This window comes from Lutjanus erythropterus, chromosome 4 (assembly GCF_056507025.1).
Source record: "Lutjanus erythropterus isolate fLutEry1 chromosome 4, fLutEry1.hap2, whole genome shotgun sequence".
NCBI classification, from domain to species: domain Eukaryota; kingdom Metazoa; phylum Chordata; class Actinopteri; order Lutjaniformes; family Lutjanidae; genus Lutjanus; species Lutjanus erythropterus.
This window is the reverse complement of record NC_139320.1, coordinates 2,637,235-2,665,225: the sequence shown is the minus strand read 5'-3', so window position 1 is coordinate 2,665,225 and position 27,991 is coordinate 2,637,235. Positions and strand designations below refer to the sequence as shown.

At 39.5% G+C, this 27,991-nt stretch overlaps 1 protein-coding gene across 1 annotated transcript; it reads right to left on the bottom strand.

Moving 5' to 3' along the window:
- Positions 1-34: 34 nt before the first annotated feature.
- Positions 35-27,963, bottom strand: nlrx1 (NLR family member X1). The gene is made up of 12 exons (XM_084716766.1): positions 27,722-27,963; positions 25,079-25,132; positions 19,470-19,588; positions 15,358-15,751; positions 14,341-14,572; positions 12,461-13,628; positions 10,388-10,571; positions 10,096-10,191; positions 7,302-7,388; positions 4,693-4,941; positions 3,967-4,171; positions 35-2,573 (listed from the first exon to the last, which is right to left on the bottom strand). The coding sequence occupies exons 2-12, from the start codon at positions 25,093-25,095 to the stop codon at positions 2,424-2,426; spliced, it is 2,901 nt and encodes a 966-aa protein (XP_084572892.1). The 5' UTR covers positions 25,096-25,132; positions 27,722-27,963; the 3' UTR covers positions 35-2,423.
- Positions 27,964-27,991: the final 28 nt, after the last annotated feature.

Below are 27,991 nucleotides of genomic sequence, written 5' to 3'. Positions count from 1 at the left end.
TTTGTTTTCCACAATAAGAGCTGAGAGAACACACTGCCTGCAGGGTAACATTTAATGCACCAGGTTTGAATGACACTCCATCAGCATTATTACAGCACTGATCAGTCATACAGCTGATCCTTTCGTATGAACATGCATCACATCACTGTGTTCAGAGAAGACACAACCTGATATTAAATAAATATCTAAATAAGGGGGTCGTCCTGGTAGCTCAGCTGGTGGAGTGGACTGAGGCTCAGTCCTCTGGTCCCAGTTTGATTCCAGCCTGCAGCTGCATGTTGGCTCCTCTCTTTCTCTGCCCTCTTTCCTGTCAGCATCCAGCTGAACTATCATTCAATGCCCCAAAAAATAATTTTAAAAAGTCTAAATACCACACTGCAGCACTGCATCATCACATGTGCAAATCATCATACAACATTTAGACATATCACCATTAACAACAACACCTAATAAAGATGGCTAATGTTTCAATACTTTTTACTTCTGACACATTTTGTTCATGTAACCATCAGGAGCAAAAGCTCTAAAATGTTTCCCAAACACAAGCAGTGCAACAACTTTGTCTATAAAATATTCTAAAAATTGACATTTTAAAACATTTCAATAACTTAGTAACAAGGTTCCGAATGTAACATTTGATGTCAGGTTTGGATACTTTGTGTCAGATGGTACCAAAACATTATTTTTTGTTGAATACTTGTTCCTAAAACTCATGTTAACAATAATAACAACCACAATAATAATAATAATAATAAAAACAATAATGATAAACACATTAATAAGGTCTAACAATCTACAGCACAGTACCACTGATGGTTCAAAAAGGCATCTGGAGGCTCATCTGAACAACAGACAGACACTTGAATGCACTCAAGAGTAAATAAATTCAATCCACTGAAAAAACGTGAGTCCACGGAATATCGATTATGTACAGTTTCATTTTAAATGTTATCAGTATGGCTTTGCATAGATGAGGCTGCATGTGGCTCCAGATAACATGGCTTTGACATACCAGAGATCATGCAGACACTGAGGAGGATGTTTCTGCTGCTGTTGAACATTTCACTTCCAAAATGTGATGGAAGACCTGATATACACGCAGCTGAGCTCTGCATCCTCACTGCTGCGCTGCTGCCTGCTCAGACTGAATGATCTAAAAAAAATAATACTATTATTTTGACAGATATTGCGATGTGACTCACAATTTTAGAGGGAAAGGTACATTTTGCATTTCATTTTCACTGAAAAAATATAGAAACAAACATGTTCCCTTACATGTGGAGAGTATGATATGTAGACTGGGACATCTATGTTGCACCACAATGATTCATTTATTGTATCATGGTGTGTTGTGACACATTTTATCTTTGTTAAAAATTGCAGCACCTGTGATTTGGATATTGCACTTGTAGTAATTCAATTAACTGTTCAGGCCCTCTTTTACAAACTAGACTCTCTCCACCTCCCCAGCCTCCCGCTGTATTAGCATTAGCTGTAATAGCAATTACTTAAATGTGAATTTGAATGATATTAATAATAGTTCATGTTGATTAATAAGCTGTAGCTCGTGCAAAATTCAGGAACCAGGAGAAGAGATCACATTACAGCAGTTTTAGCATCATTCCACTGGCGGAGGACTGATTTTAAAATTCTTTCATTTGTTTTTAAGGCCTGTTTTTTTTGGGCTCTTAATACTTCATCACAAAAACATGACTGCTTATCTAAGTATGTTCTAAACCGCCGTCTTAGATCTTGTGGTGCAGTTTTATTCAATATTCCTAAAATGAACTACAAAAGGCTCAGTGAAGCAGCCTTCTGTTTTTATGCACCAAATGTTTGGAACACACTCAGATAAGCAACTGCTCTAGACTCATTTCTATGGTTAATTTGATCCTTTTAATAAACTGTATTTCTTTTTTATTTTGTTTTATGTTTTTATCTAAAGATTGTTTTTGCTGTTTTTATTTCTTGCATTATTTGATCTTATTTGATCTTATTTTATTTTTCTCCTGCAGAGCACTTTGAGTTACATTTCTGTGTATGAAAGGTGCTGTATGAATAAAGTTTGTTGTTGTTGCCGTTGTTAAATGTTGTGTATCTCAGGCTCTGCTGGGGCGTCTGTGAGCAGTGACAGTCTGTGACAGGCCTGCTCATGTTTGTTCCAGAGCATCACATAGGCATGAACACCAGTATACTGATGAGAGGGTCCAGAGTGAATGATAGTTGTGTTATGGATGATTCAGCTCTCTGCTGAAATCTCTAGTCCATCTTTAATCTTGAAGCTGCTCTGTAAATATGGCTGAATTAAGTTTTTTCCTTTATAATAATACAATTCAATACTGAAGTCATGTATCCTGGACCTCCTGTGTGGACACGTCCAGAAGAACCTGGCACACTGCTGAACACATCCTCTGTCTGGGTGGTTACTTGCTGTATCCTGTGGATGGAGGTAGCTCGTCCTTCTCCAGCATCCGCAGAGTTTGATGGACTCCCTTCTCCACCCTGCGGAAGTGCAGCCTCTTCCAGAGGCTCTGCTGCTGCTGCCGGCCCCACTCCAGATCCCTGAGGAACACCTGCACACAGGGGGACACGGTCACTGACACCACAACGGACCTCATGCAGGAATATGTTCATACTCAGGTTTGTTCAAGAGTGTTGGAGTCTGACTCCCCAAATCCACCGAATGTTACAAAAGAGTAAAGAAATCTTTGACAGAGTTCAGTTCAGTTGAGTTCAGGGGAGAGAGAGAGAAAGGGAATGACTCACTCTGTCAAACTCACTCACTGTGGACCCCTATTGTTTTTGTCCTGATTATTCTGTCTTTCTTTCTTTCTTCTTATTTTTCTTTGCTTAAAGTGTTCATGTAGCAAAACATGGTAGACCAAAAGCTCACCAAAATTGGTAGGTGGGTTGTAACTTCCACCCACAGGCAAAAAAAATAAGGACACTTATTAACCTCAAGGCAGTGCTATAACAAACAAGTTGACTTTTCACAATTATGTTGAAAACATTATTCTTTCACCATTTTAGTTGTTCAGTTCATCTGCATCTTTGCTCAGTTGGTTTTCTGTCAATTTGAATGTCAGCTTTTTTTTTTAGTTTTTCTCAGTTCTATCAAGACTGTCCTGAAAAAGAGTCAGAATCATCTACGGACTTTGCTGATCTTTAGGTTATCAAAGAAATACATTTCCAGGTCAAATTTGTATCAAAATAGCAAATTTTCCAAAATTTGCAGTAACTAATGAATTTGAAAATTGAGACATATTAAAGTGCATAGTGTTTCACCTGTAGGGGGCGCCACATGGATTCATACATCAATCGTTTTGCATGATTTTGGGCCGTGACTAAGTCCATGCATGACATTTGGTAATGACTGATTAAAGTGAGCATGACTTATTACAACAAATCTAAATTTACAGACATTTCACAATCCAAACTACATGTAGACTGACACTCACTGACCTGAAGGTGATGCTGTATTATCTCAAAAATGGCTGTGTGTAGAGTCAACATTCTTTCATCATTTTAACCTCATCAGTCAACTGCATCTGCTCCTCTGCTGCAAAATTGTACAAATCTTTAAGTTTTCACAACCTGTCTGAACCCCATTAAAACCTGCTTGCAGGTCTTGTTTGTTCTTCTTTTTCTTATTGTTTTGTGCCACTGTTTGTTCAGCAAAAACCAAAAGACAGAAACTCATGGCAACTGGCACTACTCTGGTAAAAAGGACACTTACTGACCTCAAGGGGGAGCTGTACCAAGCAAATTTACTTTTCTGTAATTATCTTGGAAACAGCTGGAAATAGACTCAAATTATGTCTTTATCAGCCTCTAAAAATCATCATCGTCATCCTCTCTTCACAGTAGCGTGTTGAAAACATTGACACAAAGCCACACTGGTCCGAGTCCTACTGAGGAGACTACAGACTGGTGGGTTCTGTTCTGCATGTGTGTTTGTTTGCGTACCTTCAGCTGCTGCTTGACGCGCTCTCTGTCCCAGGAGGAGGCGTTCTCTCGGATCACACTGAGGATGGGGTGCCAGTCCTCAGAGAGGTCTGAGCCTTCAGTGACTGAAGCCAGGACCCTGACCCGCCGCCCGCTGCGGCTCTTTGGACCACCACGGACATACAGGGACTGTTTCCCCACATCACTGAGAGGGTTCAGATACAAACTGTACAAACAGACAGGACATGACATCAACACGGGAACATACCAACGCTGTAGTGTCACTCTGAGTGGATTACATGTGTAACAGTTACTGCAGCTCACATGAAGCCATGGCTTCAGTGTGTCCATGTGTGTTTTACACAACACATCCCAGCAAGAGCTTCTCATCAGTATTCATGTTCTGTATCCCTGTGTTGGTTTGCTTTTGTTAACAGTTGGAGGTGTTTTAAAGGGTTCTGGGTGACTTTCCAGGCCCTGCTCCAAACCACATCTCATTCCTTTAAACAGCAGAGACAGCAGCATTCAACTCCATAGGCATGGCTCCTTTGATTGTTGTTAACACTATTTATAGGATTTTATGATGTGTGCTTGCTTTCTCTCTCAACCCAAACTGATACAATCCTAGCTGTCATTTTTCATATGATTGAAAAAAGGCAGATTGTGATGTTGTGTGTGTCTGTGGCTTTCAGAAGCAACATGAATAAGTCTAGTTGTGGGTGTTACGTGTAGTGAGGAGCAGCTTACTGCACAGTGTGGATGCTGGGGTGCTCCCTGCAAGCGTCCACCAGAGCCAGAGCAGCATTGTCTCCGATGTTGTTGTAGGCCACATTCAGCTCCTGCAGCGGGTGATTGTGGAGCCTCTGAGCCAGCTCCAGGGCCCCCTGGTCCCCCAGCCCAGTGTGCATCAATGACAGATGGGACAGGGACTGGTTCTCTGGCAGCGCCTCCAGCAGGGTGAGGGCTCCAGACTCCAGCAGAGGGTTATCACACAGTCTGCACAACACAGAGGAAGAATGAGTTTTCTCTGGTCTTCTACTCAGAACACACTGTAACACTGGACTCTGTACCCTGGATAACCTAATAAAGTGAATTCATGTGGTCTTGGAATTATGGGAGAAATAATTTCCCAAGTAAGAAAATTTACATGAACGCCCCCTTAAGTCGGAACAACTGCGTGGAAAGAAAATTTTGTTTGTTTGTTGCTGTGACAAGAGTAAACGGTTGGTTGATAACTTTTCATTAATTTGTGAGTTGTATATCATTTTTGGTCACATGTAATTTGTTTTGTAGTATTAAGTTGTAACCGTTTGTCGCTGTCCATGCAGAGTGACCTAGATTCACTAAAGTGTTATTTATTAGCCTTAACCTTGATAACAAGTCTCGTACATTTCAGATTGCACAGATCTCCCAGCTGAGACTTGACAGTTGATGGGCTGATGGTTGCCAGTTGGAAAATTTTAAAATATTGCCCAACCCTAGTAGATTTTTTTGAAATTGGTTTCTCAGGCCCCACAGCTTTATGGGAGTACCTCTGTGAGCTAAAATTGTGAAGCTGCAGCAGCAGGAAACGAACACTGCTCTGGTACAACTCTCGGAAAATTAGATTTGTTGCCCGTCAGTAGTTGTACCACCATGATTGTTATAATGAAATGTAGTTGTTTGTTCAGACACAGCTTTAGAGAATGGTGGCTACATTTTTAATTGTATAGTTAAATACTAGTATGACAGGTTTCTTATGAAAGGTTTGCAACACAATGTCAGAATGACTGTTATTATCTCCACCAGGTCTCTATCATTTAACACCATGGGTATGATGCACTTTTTACTTTCACATCACAGCTACCAACAGCAACAACTGGGAAAATCCACAAGAACTGATTTACACATTCAGTTTATTAGTTACATTTGCATCAGTAATGTCTCGTCATGTTTACTGTGCATGTTTGAAGACTTTTATTATTTATTTTTTATTAGTTTATCGTTCAGCAGTGGACCACTTCACCCACAATACATTCATCTCAACAGCTGTCAGACCCTTGAACACCAACATGTCTTAATGTAGCACTGTTAAGAGTTTGTTACATTACACACACTCACATTCACTTACTTTGTTCAATATACTGTACATTTACACTGTTAAATCTTTTTCTGTGCAATATCTATTTTTCTACTGTAAATCGTCACTGTGAAATATCTGCTGTTAATAGTTTGTGCAAACCAATCTGCCTTTGCAGCGCAACACTGTTTACATTGTTGTTCCTTTAATTATAAAGCTACACACCATGTGTGTATTACAACTTGTGAGCAGCTATCACAACTATCTGTATATACCCATATATATGTCCATATATCCAAAGATTTTTATATATTGTATAAGTGAAAGGTATACTGTATATAGTCTTGAGTGTATAATTTGTCAAATTTAGTACTTAATATTTTATATTTTTTAAACTTCTTTAATATATATTTTTTCTATTTTATTTTTATTCTATAAGTATTCTATTGTCACTCACTGTATTTTCTATTTGAACTATCTGAGCTGCTGTAACATGTGAATTTGCCCGGTGTGTTATCAATAAAGTTGATCTTTTCTTGTGCTTACACAGCACATAATCTTACAAAAGTTTTGTTTTATTAAAACAAACAAACAAGAAAACCCCCACATAGTAACTGGAGAGGTATAGTGGGTTGTGTAATAATCAGAATATTGGCAGTTCAATCCCTGGCTCCTCCAGTATGCGGTCAAAGTGTCTCTGGGTAAGACACTGAAGCCTTAACTGTCACCATCGCTGTGTGAATGTGTGTGAAATTGTGTGAGTGAATGGGTAAATGTTACCAGTATTTGTAAAGGTGCTTTGAGTAGCTGATGGAGTAGACAAGCACTATATAAAAGCAAGTCCATTTACCATTCACCAGCTGTCAAAGGACAAACCTGACGCCAGACACAGTTCCAGTATGGGAATACGTGTTGGCCTTTGGACTCCCAGGCCAAAAAAGTAAATAAACAAAGCTGTTTGCACGACACTTGATGGGTTCTTGAAGGTTCTATTCTACTTACTCAATGCACAGAGGGTGAAGAACTGTGACCCATAGCTCATTTTGTCCTGGAGTTAATCAGGACCTGCTGGACAGGCTCCAGCTGCAGTATTAAACTTTGCCCAAAGTGCCTATTGTGTCTTTTCTCATTTTACGGTATTTAAACATTTAAAAATCATCGCAGAGAGCAGAGCTTCTGGGAACATACTGTGTATAATTCATTCAACTGTGAATATTTCAAATTAAAAGAGAGCAGCACAGTAGAGAGGATTCCACTGGTTAAAAAAACATACACATGAATAAAAGTGTTGTCTTACTGTAGAGATCTAATAGAACTCTTGGGGTCTAGTAGCAGATCTCTCAGGAGGATGCAGGACTCAGGACCCAGGCTGTTAAACTGCAGACTGAGACAGACAGAGACAGGCAGACACACAGCATTCACATGCTAGACGAGCACAGAATCATCCACGGTAAAAAAAAATGCATTTAAAGCAGCTGAGGGCTGTGTTGATAGTCAGTCAATGAGGGTTAGCTAAATAACAGAAACACCTCAACAAAATGAATCAGAATGTTTATTCATCAATCATCACTGTAAAAAATGATGAGGTAAAGGGAGGATTTATTGCAGAAATGTTGGGTTAGACTGACTTAATAATAAACTGGCAACTGGGTGTATTGTCATCTTTGCAGAGCTGTGCTGATCCTGTTTCAGTTTGTACCATTAGAATCTGCACGGTGTGAAGGAGACAGGTCTACTCACTGTTAGGCTTGAAATACATAGTTTAATTCTATTTTAATGTAAAAGTCTCGATCTACACAGATCTGCCTGAAGAGATTTACACATTGCCTTAAAAGAGAATGCGTGAAAAGAGTATTAAACTATTTTTGGAGCTTAACAGTTTGCAGACTTTTCTCCTTCGCACTCTGCAGTGATATTTTTTGTCTTGCACCTTAAAGTTTTTGCCTGGATGTGCGCAACTTTGTGCTGCAAACATGAGAACTTCCCAGCAGGAGAGCTCCCACCAGGAGATAAGTTACTGGAAGGAGGGAAAACAGGCAAACTGGTGCATGTAACAATGTCTCAGTTTTTTCACATCAAACAGTTAAGTGTGGTGGATTAAAATGAATGTGCACAGAGCAAGAAAACACTGATCTGAGACTGACATTTCAGAACGCCAGTCTTAATGTCTTAATTCTCTGATTTCAGCTTCTTAAATGTGAATATTTTCAGGTTTCTTTACTCCTTTTTTTTTCTTCTTAAAAACGATTAATCGATTATCAAAATAGTTGCAGATTAATTTAATAACCAATTATAAATCCGTGGCAGCTCCAGTTCAGTTCAAATCTAAATAACTGTACTTGCTCCCAACATTCCCTCAGCAGCAGGACTCAGTGTCTTGTGAATGCTGCAGTTTGCAGCTTTGTGTCAGGACAGATTTACTATCTGGATTCTGATCTTTGTGACCTTCATGTATTGACTTAGCTACGGTTCAACAAACACTGATAAATGTACTGTGATACAGAGACATCTAACTTCTTAAATCTGTAGTAGTAGTAGTAGTTTCACATCTACAATGATCAGCACCAGGCAAAAAACAAAACAAAACAAAGCTACGAAGGGCACTACAGTGTGCGATTTCCTGGATGATGACAGTGGCAGTAAACAAAGTGGACATGTCTCTGCACGCTATCAGCATGTCCTAACTATAAATATCATGTGGTTGATTCTTCCAGATTCCTCTCACACTAAAATGCTCAGAGTGACACACAGGAATTCACAGAACAATAGTTACCTCTGTAACTTCCATTCTGTTTCATTCCCTCCTGACCAACAGTAGTCGATTCAAACCAGTAGTGCCATGAGGAACAGACCCTCTGCTTCAGTTCAACAGCAGCTGAACCTTAACCTCGACACTCACAGGCTCAGACTCAGACATGACAGTTCAGGGGATGGATTCTCCCTGAGGCCAAATGCACCTTCACAGCCTAAAAACTGAGAGTCTGAGCTCACATCTTCACCCCAATTCGAGGTGTATCCACAGGCTTGAGGAGTTACATAATCTGGGTACAAAAAACGGTATCTGTATTCCATTACAGTTACAGATAAAAAAGACATAGTCAGATTACAGTTATATTTAGGAAAAATTAGGATTTTGAGATGGATTACAATTTTAAAATAAAAAAACAATATCCTACCATGTACAGTGCACACACAGCTGACAATTCATTATCATGACCTCTAGTGAAAAAATACTTCACTGGGTGGAAATTTCAACATTTTTGTCTTTAAATCAATCAATCAATCAATCAATCAATCAATCAATCAATCAATCAGTCCAGCACAACAGGAACAGCTGGATAAATTAATTAACCTAACAACTAATGTAAAACACATCTTCAATGATTAATGTATTATTAATTGACTATTGAATTAATTGGAATCTCGTTTGATAACTGATTAATCGATTGAGTCATTTTTGAATGAAAAAAGATGATGATTTCAGTTTCTTAAAAGTGAATGTGAATCTGGTTTCTTCACTCCTCTCTGACAGTAAACTGAATATCTTTGACATTTGAGGACGTCATCTTTATTAACTTTTTTATTACCATCAACTTTTTTCATAACTTTCTGACATTTTATAGACCAAAAACTGATTGAATAATTGAGAAAGTGACCAACAGAGAGATCAGTAATGAAAATAATCATTACATGAAAGATTAATTAATCGATTAATCATTTTGAGGTAATCTAAAAGTAATGGAAAGTAATCAAGTTACAATATTTTACTTTTGTGAGACTTGGATTATGTTATTGACAGCATTTTCTAATAACTAGTAACTATATTGGAATACATTTTTAAGAAACCCTCTTAACCCTCTGTAACCAGGTAATCCAAGTAAGAACTGTGGCTGGCCAGAGAACCTGACTGGAACCTCCAGCAGTATCTCAGCAGCTGGCTACGATCATCGTGTGAAGAGACACATCCACTTGTTTTACTGTCACTTTTAGTCAGGAATACAAACGGAACACATCTTTCCTGTCAGAGGATTGTTGTTATTAAAGGATTTTCACCGCAAATCATAACAGAAGAGTGACTGAGTTTGTCTCACTTGAGGTTCCGTGTGTGTCTGAAGGCAGGCCACAGCATCTCAAGCATCTCATGAGTCAGGAGACATGAGGACAGGTCCAGCACTTCAAGTTGATAACTAGAGGAAGGCAACATGACACATTTTTAATCATTCTATTACAAAATAAAACACTCTACTTCTGTGCATTTCACATACAGACATGGTAATCTTGCTATAATCCCTGCCAAACTATTTAAAACTGCTACAGAATAAGACACTGCTGCCGTCTTCAACAACTATTTCACACAGCTACAAGGCACAACCCACAGTTTACCTTGCAGGGGCGCATGAGAGCACAGAACTGAGAACGAAGCATTTGAGTGACGTCATACGGATGTTGGTGAGGCGGATGCTCCTGATCGATGCCAGAACCTCTGCAGTCAGTCTGGGGTTCTGAAACTCATACAGGAGGACCAGCAGATCCATCAGCTCCTCTGGTGGCTGTGGCTTGCTGATCTCTAGAATTAAAAAAGACAAAAGATTTTTCTTTTACAATTCATGAATCGATTTCTGAATTGCTGAATCAATTTTTAATATATATAAATAAGTAGTGTTTAAACTGTTAGCTTGATGCACATAATGGGAATTCCCACTGATGCGCTAACAAAAATTAGCATTGCAATTACGGTAATATCATGTTCACAAACAGATCCTCACATGCTCAACATAAAACGTGTGCTCAGACTTTCAGGCTTATATTTTCTCTGCTCTGTGGAAATAAACTAATGGCTGCTAATTTCATAATGCTGACTAAATCTATTAAACACTGCACACTGAGCAACAACAGCATCTAAAACACCTTTTAAACATCTTGCTTTATTTGTTATTTTCTTAAGGCACTGACTTGATGAACAGGAACAGCTTAAGTTTACTTAAGTAAACTAAAGTATTTTAATTGCCTCTTTTATGTGCAGTATAGTAATGATACCACTGAAATGAAACTCAAAGACTGACTGATATGTGATATGCGTTGTTTTTATAAAAATTAATCACGATATAGAGTCTCTACAAATTTGATTCAACTTTTTCACATGGTCTGGTTTAAAAAAAAACAAAAAACAAAAATTGCAATAAATCATAGTATTGAATGACATTGACAGTATTTGAAGAAGCACAGTACATATCAAATCAGCAGCCGAGTATTGTGACAGTATTGAATCAGGAGATGAATGCATCGTCTCAGCTCTCATATCCATAAAGCTTTCTGTCAAATTTAGACAATTCAAATGAATTCAGAAACTAAATTCCTCCAATCTTGTCTCAGGTAGAGCTCAAACAAAGATTACAGTTAATATCATTAAGCAGATGTCTGTATCCAAAGCAACGTACATCTGAGAGCCAACAAAACACAAGCAAGGACCCAGTCAGGAAGAACATGTGGCATGACAAAAGTTTGAGTCTGAGAAAACGTAGGTGCTGACAGGCAGCACAAGAGGCAATGCACAGAGTGCATAGGATGCATCAGATTTAAAAAATATATATATTTGTTGCAGTCTATCAAGTGCAGAGGTGTTCATGAAAAAAGTTTTTTTTTAAAGAAAAGATGCCACTACTACTGGTACTCAACCCTGGTGCATGATTCCACCCATACCTTCTTTTAATTTGGTTTGTTTCAACTCAAAAAGCCCAGTTATGAGTAAAAACACTTTATTATACAATCATATGGTATAAATTTCTGCAGCAGGGGAAGTAAAGACTAGACTAAGCTACCATTTTAGCTTCATAGCTGTGTAAAGTCATATCTGAATATGTCCAGTATCAGTCCAGTCAACCTCAACTACAAAGGTGTCAAGTAGGGCAGCAGTCCAATCCAAAGACTCTCCATTTAATGACAAAGACAAGCAGAAAACACTCCCATATAAGAAGGTGGAAGCAAGAAATGTGTTCAAGACATGCTCAGTCTAAATGTACTGGAAGTTTTAAGGGAAGTTTTCCCAAAAGGGTTTTTCAATGTGCCCTGTGTCTTCAAATGTCCCTGGTCAACACATCTGGATCTGGTATCCACACACATGCACATTTTTGAGTGGGTCTATGTATGGACTGTTTCTACAGTGTACATACTGCAAGATGTCTGTTATGTTTGACTGTCTAAATTGCACATGTTCAGAGTGTGTGTTTTTTAATGTTTTGTGGTATGGTTTTGTTTTTTTTCTGTTGCCTACATTCTTGCTAATTCCAGCCTATTTACACCATATATTATACACTGCTGTGTCCCTGTTACATAAATAAATAAATAAATGAATAAATGAATAAACAAACAAACAAACAAAGTCAGTACATGTGTGATATTTTAAACTGGAGTAAGTTCAACTTCAAACAGACAGACTGAAGAGAACATGTATGTTACCTCTGACCAGGTACTTCCTCAGGGCCCGTGTGATCTGGGACACAGTGCTGCTCTGAATGGTGCAGCCAAGTTGCTGGAGAAGGACACGGTTCCCATAATGCAACAGTCCACCCATGAAGATAGGGTAGAGCTCAAAGGGCTGGCCTTCAGTGAACTGCTGTGGCTGTGGGCCATGGACTCCCAGCAGGCTTTGCTCTACCTGATCCAGGACATCCTCGTTGTAGCTGTCCTCTGTGCGGAACATCTCGGCAGCCATGGTTCTGGCTATGCTGCCTTTGCTGCGGCTGCTGATTTTCATGTAGACTTTTGGGAAAAGCTTGAGGAGGTTAAATACAGCAAAGATCCGCAGGGGGATGAACTTAGCGAGGATGTTGACAAGGGCGTTTACATCCTCACTGGCCTGACCAATGGCCACAGACACCTGCTTGGTCAGCTTCTCCAGAGCTGATTTGTTCTCTCCAAGAACCACATACAGAGCTGCCAGATACTCCTGCATGGCCGGGACAGCAAACACATACCGCCGCTCATCATTCTCACTGGCATCTTCTGGTAAATGCTTCACGCTTTCTACACATGGAGCCAAGAAGAAGTCAAGCACGTCGGTGCGGAACACAGCCAGCTGACGGAGTTCCTCATCTGTCTTGGTCTTCCCTCCTATCCACTGCTCCAGCTCTTTCTCTGAGAACGACGTACGTTTGTAGGTCACGCCGTCAAATGCAAGTTTACCAAGTGTGCGGACCACATACAGCATAAGAGAACTGTGGAGGTCCTGATTGGCCACATTTGTTCCTGTCCCTTTGGCCAGCACCTCACCCCCAAAGTTGAGCCTGAGGAAGCTGGTGTATATGCCGGTCAGCGTGCGGATGGGCGCCTTGGCGTCGGTAAAATGGAGGAAATGTAAGGTAGCACATGTGAGCCAGCAGTATGAGGGGAGGAAGCAGGCCGCGGCCAGCTGGCTCTCTCTCTGGAGGTTGAGGTAGAGCAGCTCTACGAGAGCCTGGGCCTCGTGGTTACGTGCAGTCTCCCCGCTCTGATGCATGAGGCGGCTGGTGAAGTACGCCCGCTGACGGTCCGGGTCATTGAAGCCACAAATCTGTGCATAGCGACTCACGTACTTCTGAGGGACACGGTCCAAGGCAGACAGTCTGGTGGTGACCAAGATGCTGGCCTGGAGAAGATACAGCAGGCAACTTTTATAAATTATTATTATTACTGTTTTATTTTGTTATGTTGTTATTCTCTGTATGTAACTTAATATATATTATTGTTAGGGCTGGGCAATATATCAATATTATATTGCATCGTAATATGATATTTGATATCATGATAGATTTTGGATACTGTTATATCATTATATGTCATAAGTGTTGAAGAATTACAGTAAAATTATGGTTTTTTTGGAGAACTTAGCAGACAGTTCTTGCTGTTATATTATTTGTCTTTACCCACTTAGTCACAATATCCACATTAATGGTGATTATTTATCAAAAAATCTCATTAGTAATTGGTCTCTGTAATGTTTTATGAAAGCTTCAATATTTATTGTTACAGTATTGTTTTGATGTTCATTTTATCACTTTAGTCGCTTCCACCCCTTGAAGTACAAAAGCTGTTGTCAGCCACAACCAATATCATCAATAATTAACGATATCGACTGATACAAAGCTTCACTATCTTAATAGGTTTCTCTGCCATATCACCCAGGCTTATTTACAGATTTTTTTTTAAATCATTAAAATTTGGCTGTGTGGTTAATACGTGTTTCTGTGGAGTGACAAACTCACAACAAACATTTTTTGCTTTACAAGATCTTAAGATAGGCTTAAGTCCTGTCCTATCCTAGATAAAGACCATTGCAGTGGCGGTGGACCGTCTCTTACCTCAGGCAGGAGGTACTTCCTCAGCAGGTTCACCACCACCACGCCTGGAGGCAGCGGCTCATTAGGATCACTGCACAGCTCTGTGGCTCCAATCCGAAAGTCCAGTTTCATCTTCTCCATCCCATTGAAGAGGAAGAGCACATCCTTGGCCTGGTTTCCCTCCCCAGTCAGCATGGGGTGTTTCCTCAGGTGGAGGTACTTCCTGCTCACAAGGTCTCTTAAGGACGCCACCCTGTGTGGGAGGAGCTTTGTCACTTATTGCACTTTATTACAAACAGCAGAGTAATGCAACAGACACAACACAAACATTTTCCCAATATAAGTGTATCCCAAAAAATGTGTGTGTGGTTTCTGTTCCCACATAACCTCCAACATGATTGTTGTGGAGCAGTTTGTTTTCTCTTTATTTTAGGTGTGCTGTAATAGCGGATTATCTGTTGGCATACTATCTAAATAAAGTGTTTCCTAGATTTTTCCACCCAATCTCTGAACTTATAGTGGTGTGTTGTGCTTCACACAATATTTAGTTCCCTTTCCCATTTAGCCTTGATATACATGGTTGAGGAAGTTTTACAGTCTCTCAAATTTTGCTACTACTTACTTATTTTTTTTAAATTGCAACATACAAAAAAATCTCTGGGTGTTGGTCATGGTGATGAGTGTACTGCTACTTTCTTTCTACTAGAAAGAAAATACTTCCCACATGAAACTGCTTACACGTTCTGTGGATTGTCTTGAGTAACCAAGTCATGATTTCTGGAAAGAGACACTGGTTTTGAATTTTTCAAATGTATTTTTTGATGCCGGGGGAGAAATATGTCATTTTGATTTTGGGGTGAACTGTGTGTTTAATTGAAACATAAAAGATAATAAGAATTGTTATCAGTTGCAGCCCAAGTCAGATGTGAAATACACTGAACTTGAATGTGTTGACTGCTGTGATGCTAGTGGAAATAGCTCATGTAACATGATTCAACACTCAGCACAGAGGGAAAGAGACAGAGAAAGACATCTTACTTCGACAGTTCACTGAGGTCTTCACAGGAGAAAGGAATGAGCAGCTTGAAGTGGCTCAGGGTGGTTCCAGTGCACCAATCCAGCACCAGCTTCCGGACCACTGTGCTCTTCCCGGTTCCCACGGCCCCGTACAACAGCACATTGAGCCCCCGGCCCTCGCTCCAGGCCACGGTGGGCTCAAACAGCTGCTCTACAGTCACAGAGGGACTGGAGGAGGTCTGGGTTTGGAGAGGGGAGCTGACCAGTCCTGCGCTCTCCTCAGCCTTCCTCTCCAGGATCAGTGGGTCCACATGCATGGTCTCAGGGCTGAAGTAACCACCGAACTGCTTCTCCTCCTGAGGAAGGTGGCTGAACCACAGGAACAGCTTCCTCTTGTGGATCTCTATGGCGTCTACTAGAAGAGAGTAAAGAGTATTTTTACACTCTGACTGTATGTTTTCAGCTGTCTTGCTTTACCTATTTCTGTATTTCCTGGTGTGATTAAAGAGATAAAACATATTTATCAGTGTGGAACCACCAATCTAATTCTGGAGCACTTGTAAAAGACAGATTCAAATAGAATGAACTAAAGCAAAGCAGCAGAGGCTGAGATATTTTTACTTTAGTTCTTAATATTGGTCAAGCTCAAAAACACTGGATCCTACTTTTACCATAATACAACCCTGCCTGGAAAAGGCCCACACCTTTCAAACTCCACACCCTGAGATAGTAACGAATGCCTGCTGTTACATTTCTGTATAAATTTTAACAAAAGCTCCCCAAACCACAGAGCACATCATATACAGTTACAGCAGGATGACAGACACTTTGTCATGTGAAATTGAAGAAGTGGCTCTTAAAAACATGAGAAATCAGGTTTTTTTTTCTTGCAGCGGTGTAATTGTTGTAGAGGCGGGGTATCTGCACACTGTTTGAAACATTTTTTAAGAACTTTCTAAGATCTCAGTAACAGTAGGGTTGGGTCACTGGGTCTATGGTTGACTGACAGTCACTGACCATAGGGCCCTCTACTTGAACTCAGCTCAACAGCAGTGTGCCCCCTCAGAGTTGCTGTAAAGCAGGACTTTCTTTTCAGAAAAAAAAAAAGAAGCTGCTGCTACTGGTCACTGCACTAATGTAAATGTCTCCATTAAGGATGATTCTGGCGATTAATTTCCCTGTCCATTAAATGCAATTTTTAATTTAGACTAGTCCATCAGTAAGAAAACACGCAGTGCTGGCAGCAGCAGCTGCCCTGCTTGCAGATTAATGTCTATGTCTGTGCTGAATGTGGTCACATGTTGCTCCTATCGTGTGGTTTTATACCAGTTTATTCTGACGCAGCCTATATTCAACCTAATTTTAATTTCTACATCAAAATACTGACAAATCACGCCGTTTATGAGCTGTCACCTGTCTCACTTTGTTGTTAACAACATCCAGGTTATCAGGGCATTCATGCTGGGTGACAGGGGCTGCTGTCCGCCAGGGCTGCAAACTCAACTAGCTGTAGCTGGCTGTGTAACATCTTAGAGGCAACAGTTAACCGGTATTGTACATGATTAAAATACTGAATAACAGTTTAACCGACTAGTATTTCTGGTACCGTCTAGCAAGGGTGTTGATGTTAATCGCATAGTCAACTACTTGTGCACATCCCTCCTCTCTCTGTCCCATTTAATATTGTCTTATTAAACCTCCACAGTTAGGCGAACCAAAGATGGCTCAGTTATATTGATGGCAGCTGTGTTTTTTTCTCGTTTTTTTTTCCAATCGTGCCGCAATTGTTTACATAGTTTAGCTTCCATAGTATAGCTAACTTTTTCAAGCTTCAGCGATGGCTTAATACAACTAAGTTGCAGACACATAGTGCAGAGACAAAGACCTTTTTAAACAGGCATGGACATGTATGTCAGATGCTTGCCTGGCAGGGATGTTAGAGTTGATCTGCCTGCTCAGTTGGAGGTTGTCGTCAGAGCAACAGTAGGAAGGAGTGGTGACTACAGTGATGAGCTGGTGAGCGAGTCTGTTGACATTGTCCTATGCCAATTTCGTAAACATTGTCAAACACTGGTAACCAGTAAACTAATGGTTATTATCTGTGACTATGTCTGTTCCAGTTTTATAAGAAGGCATCACAACACTTTGACTGTCTATATGAACTGAATTTCTTTGTATTGGTGCATAATGTGTTGTTCCTAGCAAAAAGAATCCCTATAACTTTAAGTGAGTATTCTCAACAATAGAGTTTTACACACAGTTATATAGCTGTGTTTTAGGCCTATTAAAGAGATAGTTCACCTAAAAATCAAAATTCACAGGAAAACAGGAATCTCCAAAACAATGGAAGTGAATGTGACTAGTTTTTAAACATAAAAAAACAACAGAATAAAAACATAAAATGCCTCCATATTGCTCCTCTGCCATAATCCAAGTCTCCTAAAGCAGCATTTTGCAGACTAACAAAATAAACCTGACCTTCAACTGGGTGAGTAGATAATGACTGAATTTTCATTTTTGTGTGACCTATCCCTTTAACTCTTAGTTTGTTGTTCTTAAAGGAAGTTTAGAATTACTGGTATAAGTTACAACTTCTGGTGTGGCTGTGCTGCTGCTGGGACTGAGTGAAACCTAATCTGAGCCACAACAACAGAACTCTGTGAGCACACACAAAGTGTGAGCATAATGTGTAAGTAAAAATAATGATTTTATTGTTTGCCCTGTGTGAAGGGAGGTAGAATGAGAGATGACTTTTGTTGCACTGCTGGGAACTGACTGTCTCTTAACTCTCCTCCCTGACTTTTGCCATTCAAACCTGTTACTGACTGCTCATATTTGTGATTGTATACATGTCACACTCAGCAATCCGGATCATGTAACTGGTGTTAAATGGTAACATGATATTCTCTCAAACTGACTGCAGGCCCTGGAAACAAATCATAATGGTATTGTGGCAGATTTTGTGTTATTGGAAAATAATGTATCATAGTCCAAAGAATCAGTATAATATCATATTGTGATGAAACTTGTGACTTACATCCTAATTGATATGCATCTCCATTTAAAATCTGATAATCAGTAAGTTTAAACATTGGGGGGACAAAAGCGTGGGCCTCTGTAAGTTAGATGGTGTGAACTGATGAGGAGTAGGGATTAATATTTTTCACAAAAATTAGACATTTTCTATCCTAGGAAGTTCACTTGTGTTTAAGGTATAATTTCAGCTATACTGTCAAAACACTTTGGTCATAGACTATTTCAAGCCAATATTTATCAAGTATTTGTCGATTCCAGACCTGACCACTTTAGTCTATCATCTGGTGGGATTAATAATTATTGAGGTAGAAGAGTGCCATTTCAACATTAATCAACATTATAATGAACATAAAATAAACTGTGCATGCTGCATGTAGTTTCAAATAAAAAAAAACAAAACTCTGCTCTCATTCAATTCGTGTGAGATTTTGCAAGGAGTTTGCTACAGCCAACTGTTGGAAGTAAATCTGTCATATGCTGTCATATGGATAAAATATGATATTTTGTGATATTCCAAATGTTGCAGCCCAGCACATTTTATTCCTTGTTAGAGTGCACTTTAAATCCTCATTGTTGTTTCCATGCAGAGTGGGTGACAGACACTGTAGTGTGTTAGTCCAATTTAGATGTTACAGTCACAAGTTGCTGTAAAAACTGTATTAAGGGTCAGAAATGTTTGAAGTCATGGGGTTTTATGCTTGTTAATCAATTAAAGTGCTCAGATGGTAACACAAAAGATGCACACTACACCTCATGTAAATTAAATATGAAGAATAACAAAGCATATGCTATGATGTTATTAGTGGTCCTTTCAGATGCAGGATTGGGGGATTGTTGTACCCCCATCTTGACCTTAGGGGAAGAATAAAACCAAATGCACCCTTGTAGATGGTGCCTATGTGTACTACGTAAAACCAAACCCTTTACACATCAAAAACAAAACCTTAAATAACAACTTGTGGGAGGTTTTAATCACATTTACCATAGGTGGAATGAGAACTGGAAAAATGTTGCAAAGACTCTCACAGTTGTACTTGTATTAAAGAAAGCAGTGCACAATCATGACTGGCAATAAAGCTTCAAACTGAGTTGTGCACCTGGTTCTGAAGTGGTGGAGCAGAAGGCGGTGCAGTGAAAACTGGTGGCTGGGTGGAGAGTAGGCCTAACCTCCACCATCCTCTTCCACCTCCATACTCCCAGCAGCTGACTCAGCTGTCTGCAAAACACAATACATCACACAGGTTGGTTCAGTTAGCATTGTTCACAGTCTTTACAGGAGGCAAATCCACAGAGACAAGATAGAAAGGATTGGTTGATCCTAGACCTGTCTCACTGAGTGGTTTAATGACAGAGAACACCTGCTGTTAGGCTGTTTGCAGGTTGTAGCAGGTACACTGACATACCTCCAAGGCACTGACATTTAGGCAAGCATGCACAGTAATGCCCAATAAATCCCACACCTAGTAGCTAAGACTTGTCCTGCTGCTCTGAGGAGTTCATGACAATTTCTTTGTATGTCAATATCAGGCATGAAGTGGAAACTCCCACAAAGCACTAAGTCTTTCTTTAGAAAATAAAGTAAAGCCCCAGATGCCATCAGTCACCAGCGACTATGGCCCATATGTTTTGGTCATGTAACACACTAAACAGTTTCTGGACCTCAATATTCGAAGTGTATTCATATATCTGTAACAAAACAATAGATCCTAATCCACATGTGGCGATATTTGGTGTACCCTCCACAGCTGACAACATCACTTCATGTCAATCAAATGCTATAGCATTTACTTCATTACTAGCACGCCGATTAATCTTAACAAGGTGGAAGTCTGCCAGCCCTCCCTCTTTTATACAGTGGATTAAGGAAGTAATGATGTGCCTTAAAATGGAGAAGCTGAGATCCACTTTGAGAGGGTCACTTAAAATTTATAACAGAACCTGGTTTCCCTTTATTGACTATGTGGAGAACTTGGCTTTCCCAGCAGTCTGAAGCCAAATTTTGACACGAGCTAATGATCTAACCTGATTCTGATTCTTTAACTTTTATGAGTGCTGAAAACTTGTACGATACATTTACTGTACTGCACAGCTGTTGTTGTTTGTTTGTTTTTTTTGCCTCCCCCCAATGTATTCTTGTACCTACCTGACTGTGACAGAGATAGTTCACTGCTGTATGTGACAGACTTGATTTGTTCTGAGGAACCTTAAGTGGACTCTAAGCCTATACTAATATTTTATGTCAAATGCTTCATGGGGGTCTCGTTGATATGTCTGTCCTACCTTTTTAGTTTATTTGTTTGTTTGTTTTGTTTATGTTTTATTAGTGCTGTGGATGTCTTGTTTTATTGTGTTAAATTGGGAAAATGAATAAAAAAAGTGTTAAAAAAAAAAGAAAATAAAGTGAAGATAATATTCCTTGTGGTAACTTGTTTAGTGGCTGCTCTTTACTACCTATGACTAAAACAGGCAATAACAGTTGTTTTGTGATATCAAACACAACATGATTAGACTTGAACACAACACTGACATTTTATCACCTTTACCACATCAGGAAAGAATGGAGAGACACCTCAACACCAACAACACAAGAGGTACTACTGAAGTACGCAGCACAGCCTACATTGCACTTATAACCTGTTTACAATAATTTTGATATGTGGTAATCTGCTTTGATATCATAGTATTCACTTTAACATAATGCTACTACATGTTACCAATACCCCATCACACCTGTACACTGGAGCAAGTTATGTTTGAAGTTATATTTTGCACATGTAATGGCACTGTAGAAATAAGTATTAATGTTGATGTGTGTGGTTATGATTATATATGTGTAAAGGTAACGCAGATCAATGCAAGCAGTAACATGATCACATATGAAGTTGGTTAAATAGGAGCATGGGGGTTGTGAGGGAATTTTTCTGGCACACTGGGTTTTTGTATTAATCAAGATATTACTTGATGGATTTTCTGACGCATTAATTGAATCACTAGGTGTTTGACCAGTTAACAGGTTATTGACTTCAACAGTGCTGTGACACAACATATTCTTAGGAACACCAAAACAATGGAGTATCTGGGGATGGGGTTCTCAGAAATGACCAATGAAGGAAACATCTGAGTTTAATTAAGCACACACATACACAAATAAGAATTTATTAAAGGTGACACATCTTTGCTTTAGCTTTTTAATTGTCAAATAAACTGCTCTTCTTATGTACTAAGTTTTTGTCTCTGTCTCATCTCTGTATCAACTCTCATTTGCCACCAAAGAAGAGATCCAGAACATCACAAAAGCAGGAGCGCACACATTATGTGTGAGACCACATTACTAGATCAGCTAAACACAGTTTATGCTCGATTTTATTTCCTCAACTTCCTCAACTAAGAACCAGCTGTAAAGTGTACTCCACCTCCAGAGACCCTGCCTCTGTCCCGATCAACACAGGATGTGAGAAAAATCCTGCTGAGAGCCAACATGAGTAAGGCTGCTTGACCTGATAATGTCCCTGACCATGTACTAACAAGACTAGATGAAACCTTGTATATGGCTGGACTGACCTCAAATTCAAAGGGTTGCTGTGACTTATGGATGAATTTTTATTATCATTATTATTATTATTATTGTTATTACTTTTTTGTACATTTATGTGGTAGTGGTACAGCATTTCTAGTACATGATCTATACAGTAAAAATCTAACTAAACTAACTCATTATTTTGAGATTTTAAGTCCTTATGTTGAGATACTACGTCATTATTTTGTGATACTAACTACTTTGAGATACTAACACTTTATTTTGAGACAGTTTCTCATTATAATGACTTACAGGATCTTTTTTAATCACAATGGCAGAAATGAGCTTCCATAGAGAGAAACCGAGCCTGGACATGCATGCATGGGAATGTAAATGTTTCATAGAGGTTTGTAGAAACTTGTAGAGTAATATCAGGCTTCATTATCAAACAACGTTCATGTTGACACTTCTGTTCGTATTCACACGCTGCTCACTGCTGGGAGTCATCACAAAAATCCTCCCAGTGGTTTTCTAGCGGTTCATACAGTGTGGGCAGATCATTGAAGTCACTGTGGCCACAGGGACTAGGACTTGTTTGAGGGGCATGAGGCTCACAGAGCTGTTTTTGTCAGCTCTGGAGTTCAAGAGATGTACACTTAGCATTGCATTACAGTGATATGTGACATTGCTTTTGGCTGAAGTCACAGGTGCAGCAGACCACACTCTGTTTGGTGTTGGTGGTGGACTGTGATGCTGTCATTTGGTTGTGATGAACTTATTTTACATCATGCTGTATGTACACATACACGTACATGCATTTTGTTTTGTTATTAATGCAGTCCAGGGCTCAGCAACCTGTGAATCTTAAACCAAAAGCAGCTTTTTTGCCCCTCTCTAGTGGCTCCCTGTGACTTTGACAAAAAAACATGTATGGAAATGAATAATCATTCTTAATTTAACATTTCCTTTTTACTTACTGTTGAAGGCCTTAAGTGATTCTTCAGGGCATGGCCACTGTGAAATTCCTACCCTGATGTAGCCATGTCCAATTTAAAGAGCTTATAAAGAGCCACAAAACTCTGTGTAAAACACTTAAGAGGATCAAAAGCGAGGTGTTTTGGCTGCAGCTTGTTTTCTAGGTGAAATGTGCTGATCGGGCACAGCCGTGTATGTTGGTGACATGCCATTGTCGATGACATCATGACATACACTGGCTTGACCAATGGTGGAACTTCATCACTCAGTAACTTACTTAATTCAGCCACCCAGCAACACATAGGTCTGGCCCCTGTGGTCCAGCCAAAAACATGTGCCAACCAGCTAGTTGATGCTATCACCAACATTTTTAACATATTATTGTTTCTTCCTGCTTCAAGACAACCACCATCGTCCCTCGCCTAAAAAGTCTGCAGTGTCTTATCTAAACAACGACCATCCTATGGCACTCACACTCACTCTGATAAAGTGCTTAGAGAAACTGGTTCTCCCAGTCAGCCTGGACCATCCTCAGTTTGCATTCAGAACCAACTGATCCATAGAAGATGCCATCTCCATTGTATGTGTAAAATGATGGGGGATTCAACTGCATTTCATTGTGTAATCAAATTGTCTGACAAATAAAAATCTTGAACCTTGAAATGTGGGTTTGGGTTTGTCATTCGGTTCAGTTCATTTTAATAAGCCTAGAGCTAAGCTGATGGAATGTGTAAGCAGTGCAGTATGTAACGCACAGTTCCAACAATAATATCACAAGGCCATAACAACTAATCAGAGCAACTCCAGGACAACAAGAGCATCAGAAGCAGAGGTGTGACCAAACTCATGCAGGAGAGAGACTGCACAGCAAATCTGTTTGAGTTCATAAAGTGGTAACCTTTAGGTGGTCTACAACCTTTACTATCAAAAGAGCCATTTTTGCCTGTAAAACAAAATAAAAATATGTTTGAAGCCACAACTATTAACTTCTCTATTTTCCTCTGAGGTTTTTCTTTTTTTTGGATCTGGGATCTATAGGGAGCCCAGAGAGACAGAAGACTAGACACTAGGGCTGCTCAATTAATCAAAATTTTATCAAAATCACAAATCGACTTTCTCCAAATTTCAAATCACAGGAGGTACAACATTTGTTCAAGGCAAAATGTGCATCAAAAAACTTTAAAATGAATGAATGTTATGAGACAGAGATAGTCTGTCTTACAAATCAGATGCTGTAGACTCAAAGAAAATCTTAATTTGGTGCAGATTCTTGCAAAAAAAAAAAAAAACAATCACACCATAGTCATTTTAACATTTTAACACATCTAATCAAAGAATGATGTAAAAATTATCATTACCTCTAATATCACAATTGCAGCATCAGTCAAAATAACTGCAATTAGCTATGACACTTGTTTTCCTTACTGAATTTTTTTTTTCCATCTGGTGTATAGGTTATGCATTTTTAACTATTGGAGAATGTAAGAACACTTTAAGCCTACAAAAATACATGAAAATGTAAATGTTTAATTAACAATTGTTATTAATTTCCATGTATTTTTGGTCAAAGCCATAGGGAGCCACTGGAGAGGAGCAAAAAGGCTACTTGTGGCTCCAGAGTTACAGTTCACTGAGCCCTGGACTGTACTAATAACAAAACAAAAATACATGTATGTGTATGTGTACATACAGCAGGATGTAAAGTAAGGTCATCACACTGACATGACAGCACCACCACCACCCACACCCATATGAGGGCTGAGTGTGGTCTGATGCACCTGTGACTTCAGCTAAAAGCAATGTCACAAGTCACTGTGATACAATGCTAAGTGTACATCACTTCAGAACTCTTATTTAATGAAGTCAGAGCTGACAAAGACAGCATAGTTTAAAATATTCACTGCATTCACACACAAACTGTATTACAGGAACAATGATCATGCCAGAGTTCCCTTGCAATCACACACTATTCAACGGTGTCTCATGTAAAGCAGCTGGAGAGAACTATGGGAGATAAAAGAAAGTTGCCTAAGATTTATGACAGCTGCACTGAAGGAAGTGCCTGACTGTCGTGGTCAAGTCTAGCAATACCATATGTCAGTCTGACTGTAAAAACAGCCAAAATAAAGTTGCTTAAAATCTGCATCCATAATCCTGAAGATCAGACAGTTTACACATGGCTAAAATTTGAGCCAATAACAGTTTGTTACCAACCTGTGCAGTGAGCCCATCCTTCTGTTCTGCTGCCTCTTTGTGTCAGGGAGTGATCTGTGAAAAACAGTGAACGTACAAAATGAGACAACCTGTGCAAAAAGGAACTTAAAGGTACCTTGAGCAGGTTCTGACCAGTAGTAGCACTACGGAGCAACTTTTTGATGAGCAGGCTGCTGTTTCTATCTTGTGCAGGAACACAAAGATGCTCATATGAGTAAGAGCATGTGGTGAGATGATGAGTATACCTGCTAAAGGTTGGGACAGGAACAGTGTTGCAGAATCTCCCAAACTATGGAAGTGAATGGTAACCAGTTTTCAAACGGGGGGAAAGAAAAAATATTTTAAAAAGTAGTAAAGGCCACCATACTGCTCATCTGGTGTAATCCAAGTCTCCTAAAGCCCCAACATGAACAGCTGATTTAAAAGATATAATTTACATCATGTTTTTAGCCTGAATCTTCGCTATAGATCCTCAGCTTGGAGCCACATTCACGTGCATACTGGCTGTACTGGGTGTGTGCCTGCATGTGAACAGCATGTTGGGGTTTTAAGATACAGTACTTAGATTACACCAGATGAGCAGTATGGAGGCATTTTATGCTTTTTTTGGGTTGTTGTCTTTTGGGTGATGAATGATTCCTTTAAGTCACTGACTGGGCTAGAGCTGCAATTATTAATGAATTATTAATTCGCTACTATTTCCCCAACTATTTTAATAATCAATTAATTGTTTTTGGCCATGTTTTTAAAATTAAAAATGCCTGAATTATCTGATTTCAGCTTCTTAAATGTGAATATTTTCTGGTTTCTTTACTCCTCTCTGACAGTAAACTGCATTTTTTTTGAGCTGTAGACAAAATAAGACGTTTGAGGACGTCACGTTGGACTTTTCACCATTTTCTGACATTTTATGGACCAAACAACTAAGTGACTAATAGAGAAAATGGTCAAAATATTAACTGTCAGTGAAAACAATAATTAAAAGAAAGACTTGAAAAACAGGACCAAACATGGTACAAACAGGTTCACGTGTTTGGACCTATTTTTCAACTGACAAGCTGTGACAGGATTAATTGATTAATCAAGAAAATTATTAGAGTAATTTTTTGGCTTCCATGCACTTGAGTCCACCCGGGCTGAGCTGGCTGACTCCCTGTTGGCTTCCCAAACACATAAATGACATAAAATCATTGACTGATGCAACTCATCTTCATTATTGTACTGAATGGATGGAATCCTGGCTGCATTATCAAAATCACATTGTGGCCAAGTGCAATATCCAAATCACAGAAGCTGCAGTTTTCTGATGTAGGAAACGTGTGACAAACAGCATTATAACGAAGTATGAAGTGCTGCAGAGATGTCCTGGCCTACAGGTCTTGTTCCCCAGATGTAAGAAAGCATGTTCATTTGAGATAAATATTTTTAGGATAAATTTTATAGGTTTGAAATTACCACCACATATTTATGAATAATTTTTAAAAAGTAATCAGAACTAATAAAACAAAGCCATGAATTTTAAATTGTGTGCTAGTCTTCATTTATCTGACCCTGTTTAACAGGTGTTACACAGTTCTTGGTGACCAGTTCCATTAACACCAGAATGTATCATATATCTTGTTGAGTATGATTAGTCTCATGTGTTGATCAGAGTTGTGATTATAGATTTGGGTGGATTTTTAGATGTCAAACTGGGTTGTGGATTTCTTAAAATTGGAAATGGCTGTTGTAAACCAAGTGTACTTGTATGCAGTGTTTCCAAACCCTGGTCCTCAGAGCTCACTGCCCTGCATGTTTTAGATGTTTCCCTGCTCCAACACCAAAGGTCGTCCCAACTCTAGGAAACAGCCCTTAACCTTAAGGGAGACCTTAAAATACAACTTATGATGCAAGTAGTGCTAGGAAGGCTCTGGGAAACGGGGGATTGTTATCAGGCTTCTGCAGAAGCTTCATGACAAGCTGATCATTTGAATCAGGTGTGTTGGAGCAGAGAAACATCTAAAACATGCAGGACAGTGAGCTCTGAGGACCAGGGCTGGGGGACACTGGTTTAATGAATGGGGTAAATACATGCATGTTGATTTGTAAGTATTTGATGTCCTCTGACCTTTCATCTGGTTGGTTTGAGATTTGACATTTTTATCCCTAAATTGATGTGACTGTAATAACAGCAAAGTCAACATCATACTCTCTCATACATGTGAGCTGAATTAAACATTACTGCATCCAGAGAGGGACTGCAGTTTGTTGGTGTCTTTAAACTGAGGAAAGTCTCAAACTGCAATTTTAAACCAGTGTGACAAATCATTCTTTATAGCGACATGATCTTATTCTCCGTTTTCACAAACTATTAGCACTTATCTTTGTCAGACAGAGCAGCTTGTATTGGAGACACAAGACTGTCGGTGATACCAAAGAGGAAGAGGACAGTACAGGACAGTATGTGTAATGGTTGAAAGACAGCAGTCCACTGAGTCTACAGCCTGGACTGACAGACAGACGAAGCCATGTAACGGAATGTAGCTAAATGTGTTACTGCAAACAGAGTAACGTCTTAAGTGGCAAAGTTTGAACAAGCTAACAGGTATATTCCTGCAAACTAAATGAAATGCCGTGTCATGAGAATAAAGCACAGTTACAGACCAGAGTGTTCTCGTCCTGCGTCCTTGTCTCCCGTCGGTCCCTGTGTGAGGACATTGAGGTGAACTGGTTCACTTTCATTTATTCTCGGTGGCTTCCTTTATGGCTAAACATATCTGTCCGCTAAATAACGAACACGCCGCCGTGCTGTCAGTCTATCATATGTTCCATGCAGTGTTCCGCTTGAGAGGGGAGAAGCTGCAGTTCTCAACATCCGGAAAGAATCTTTCACAGTAAAACAGGAACAGCTAATATCTGGAGCACTTGACTGGA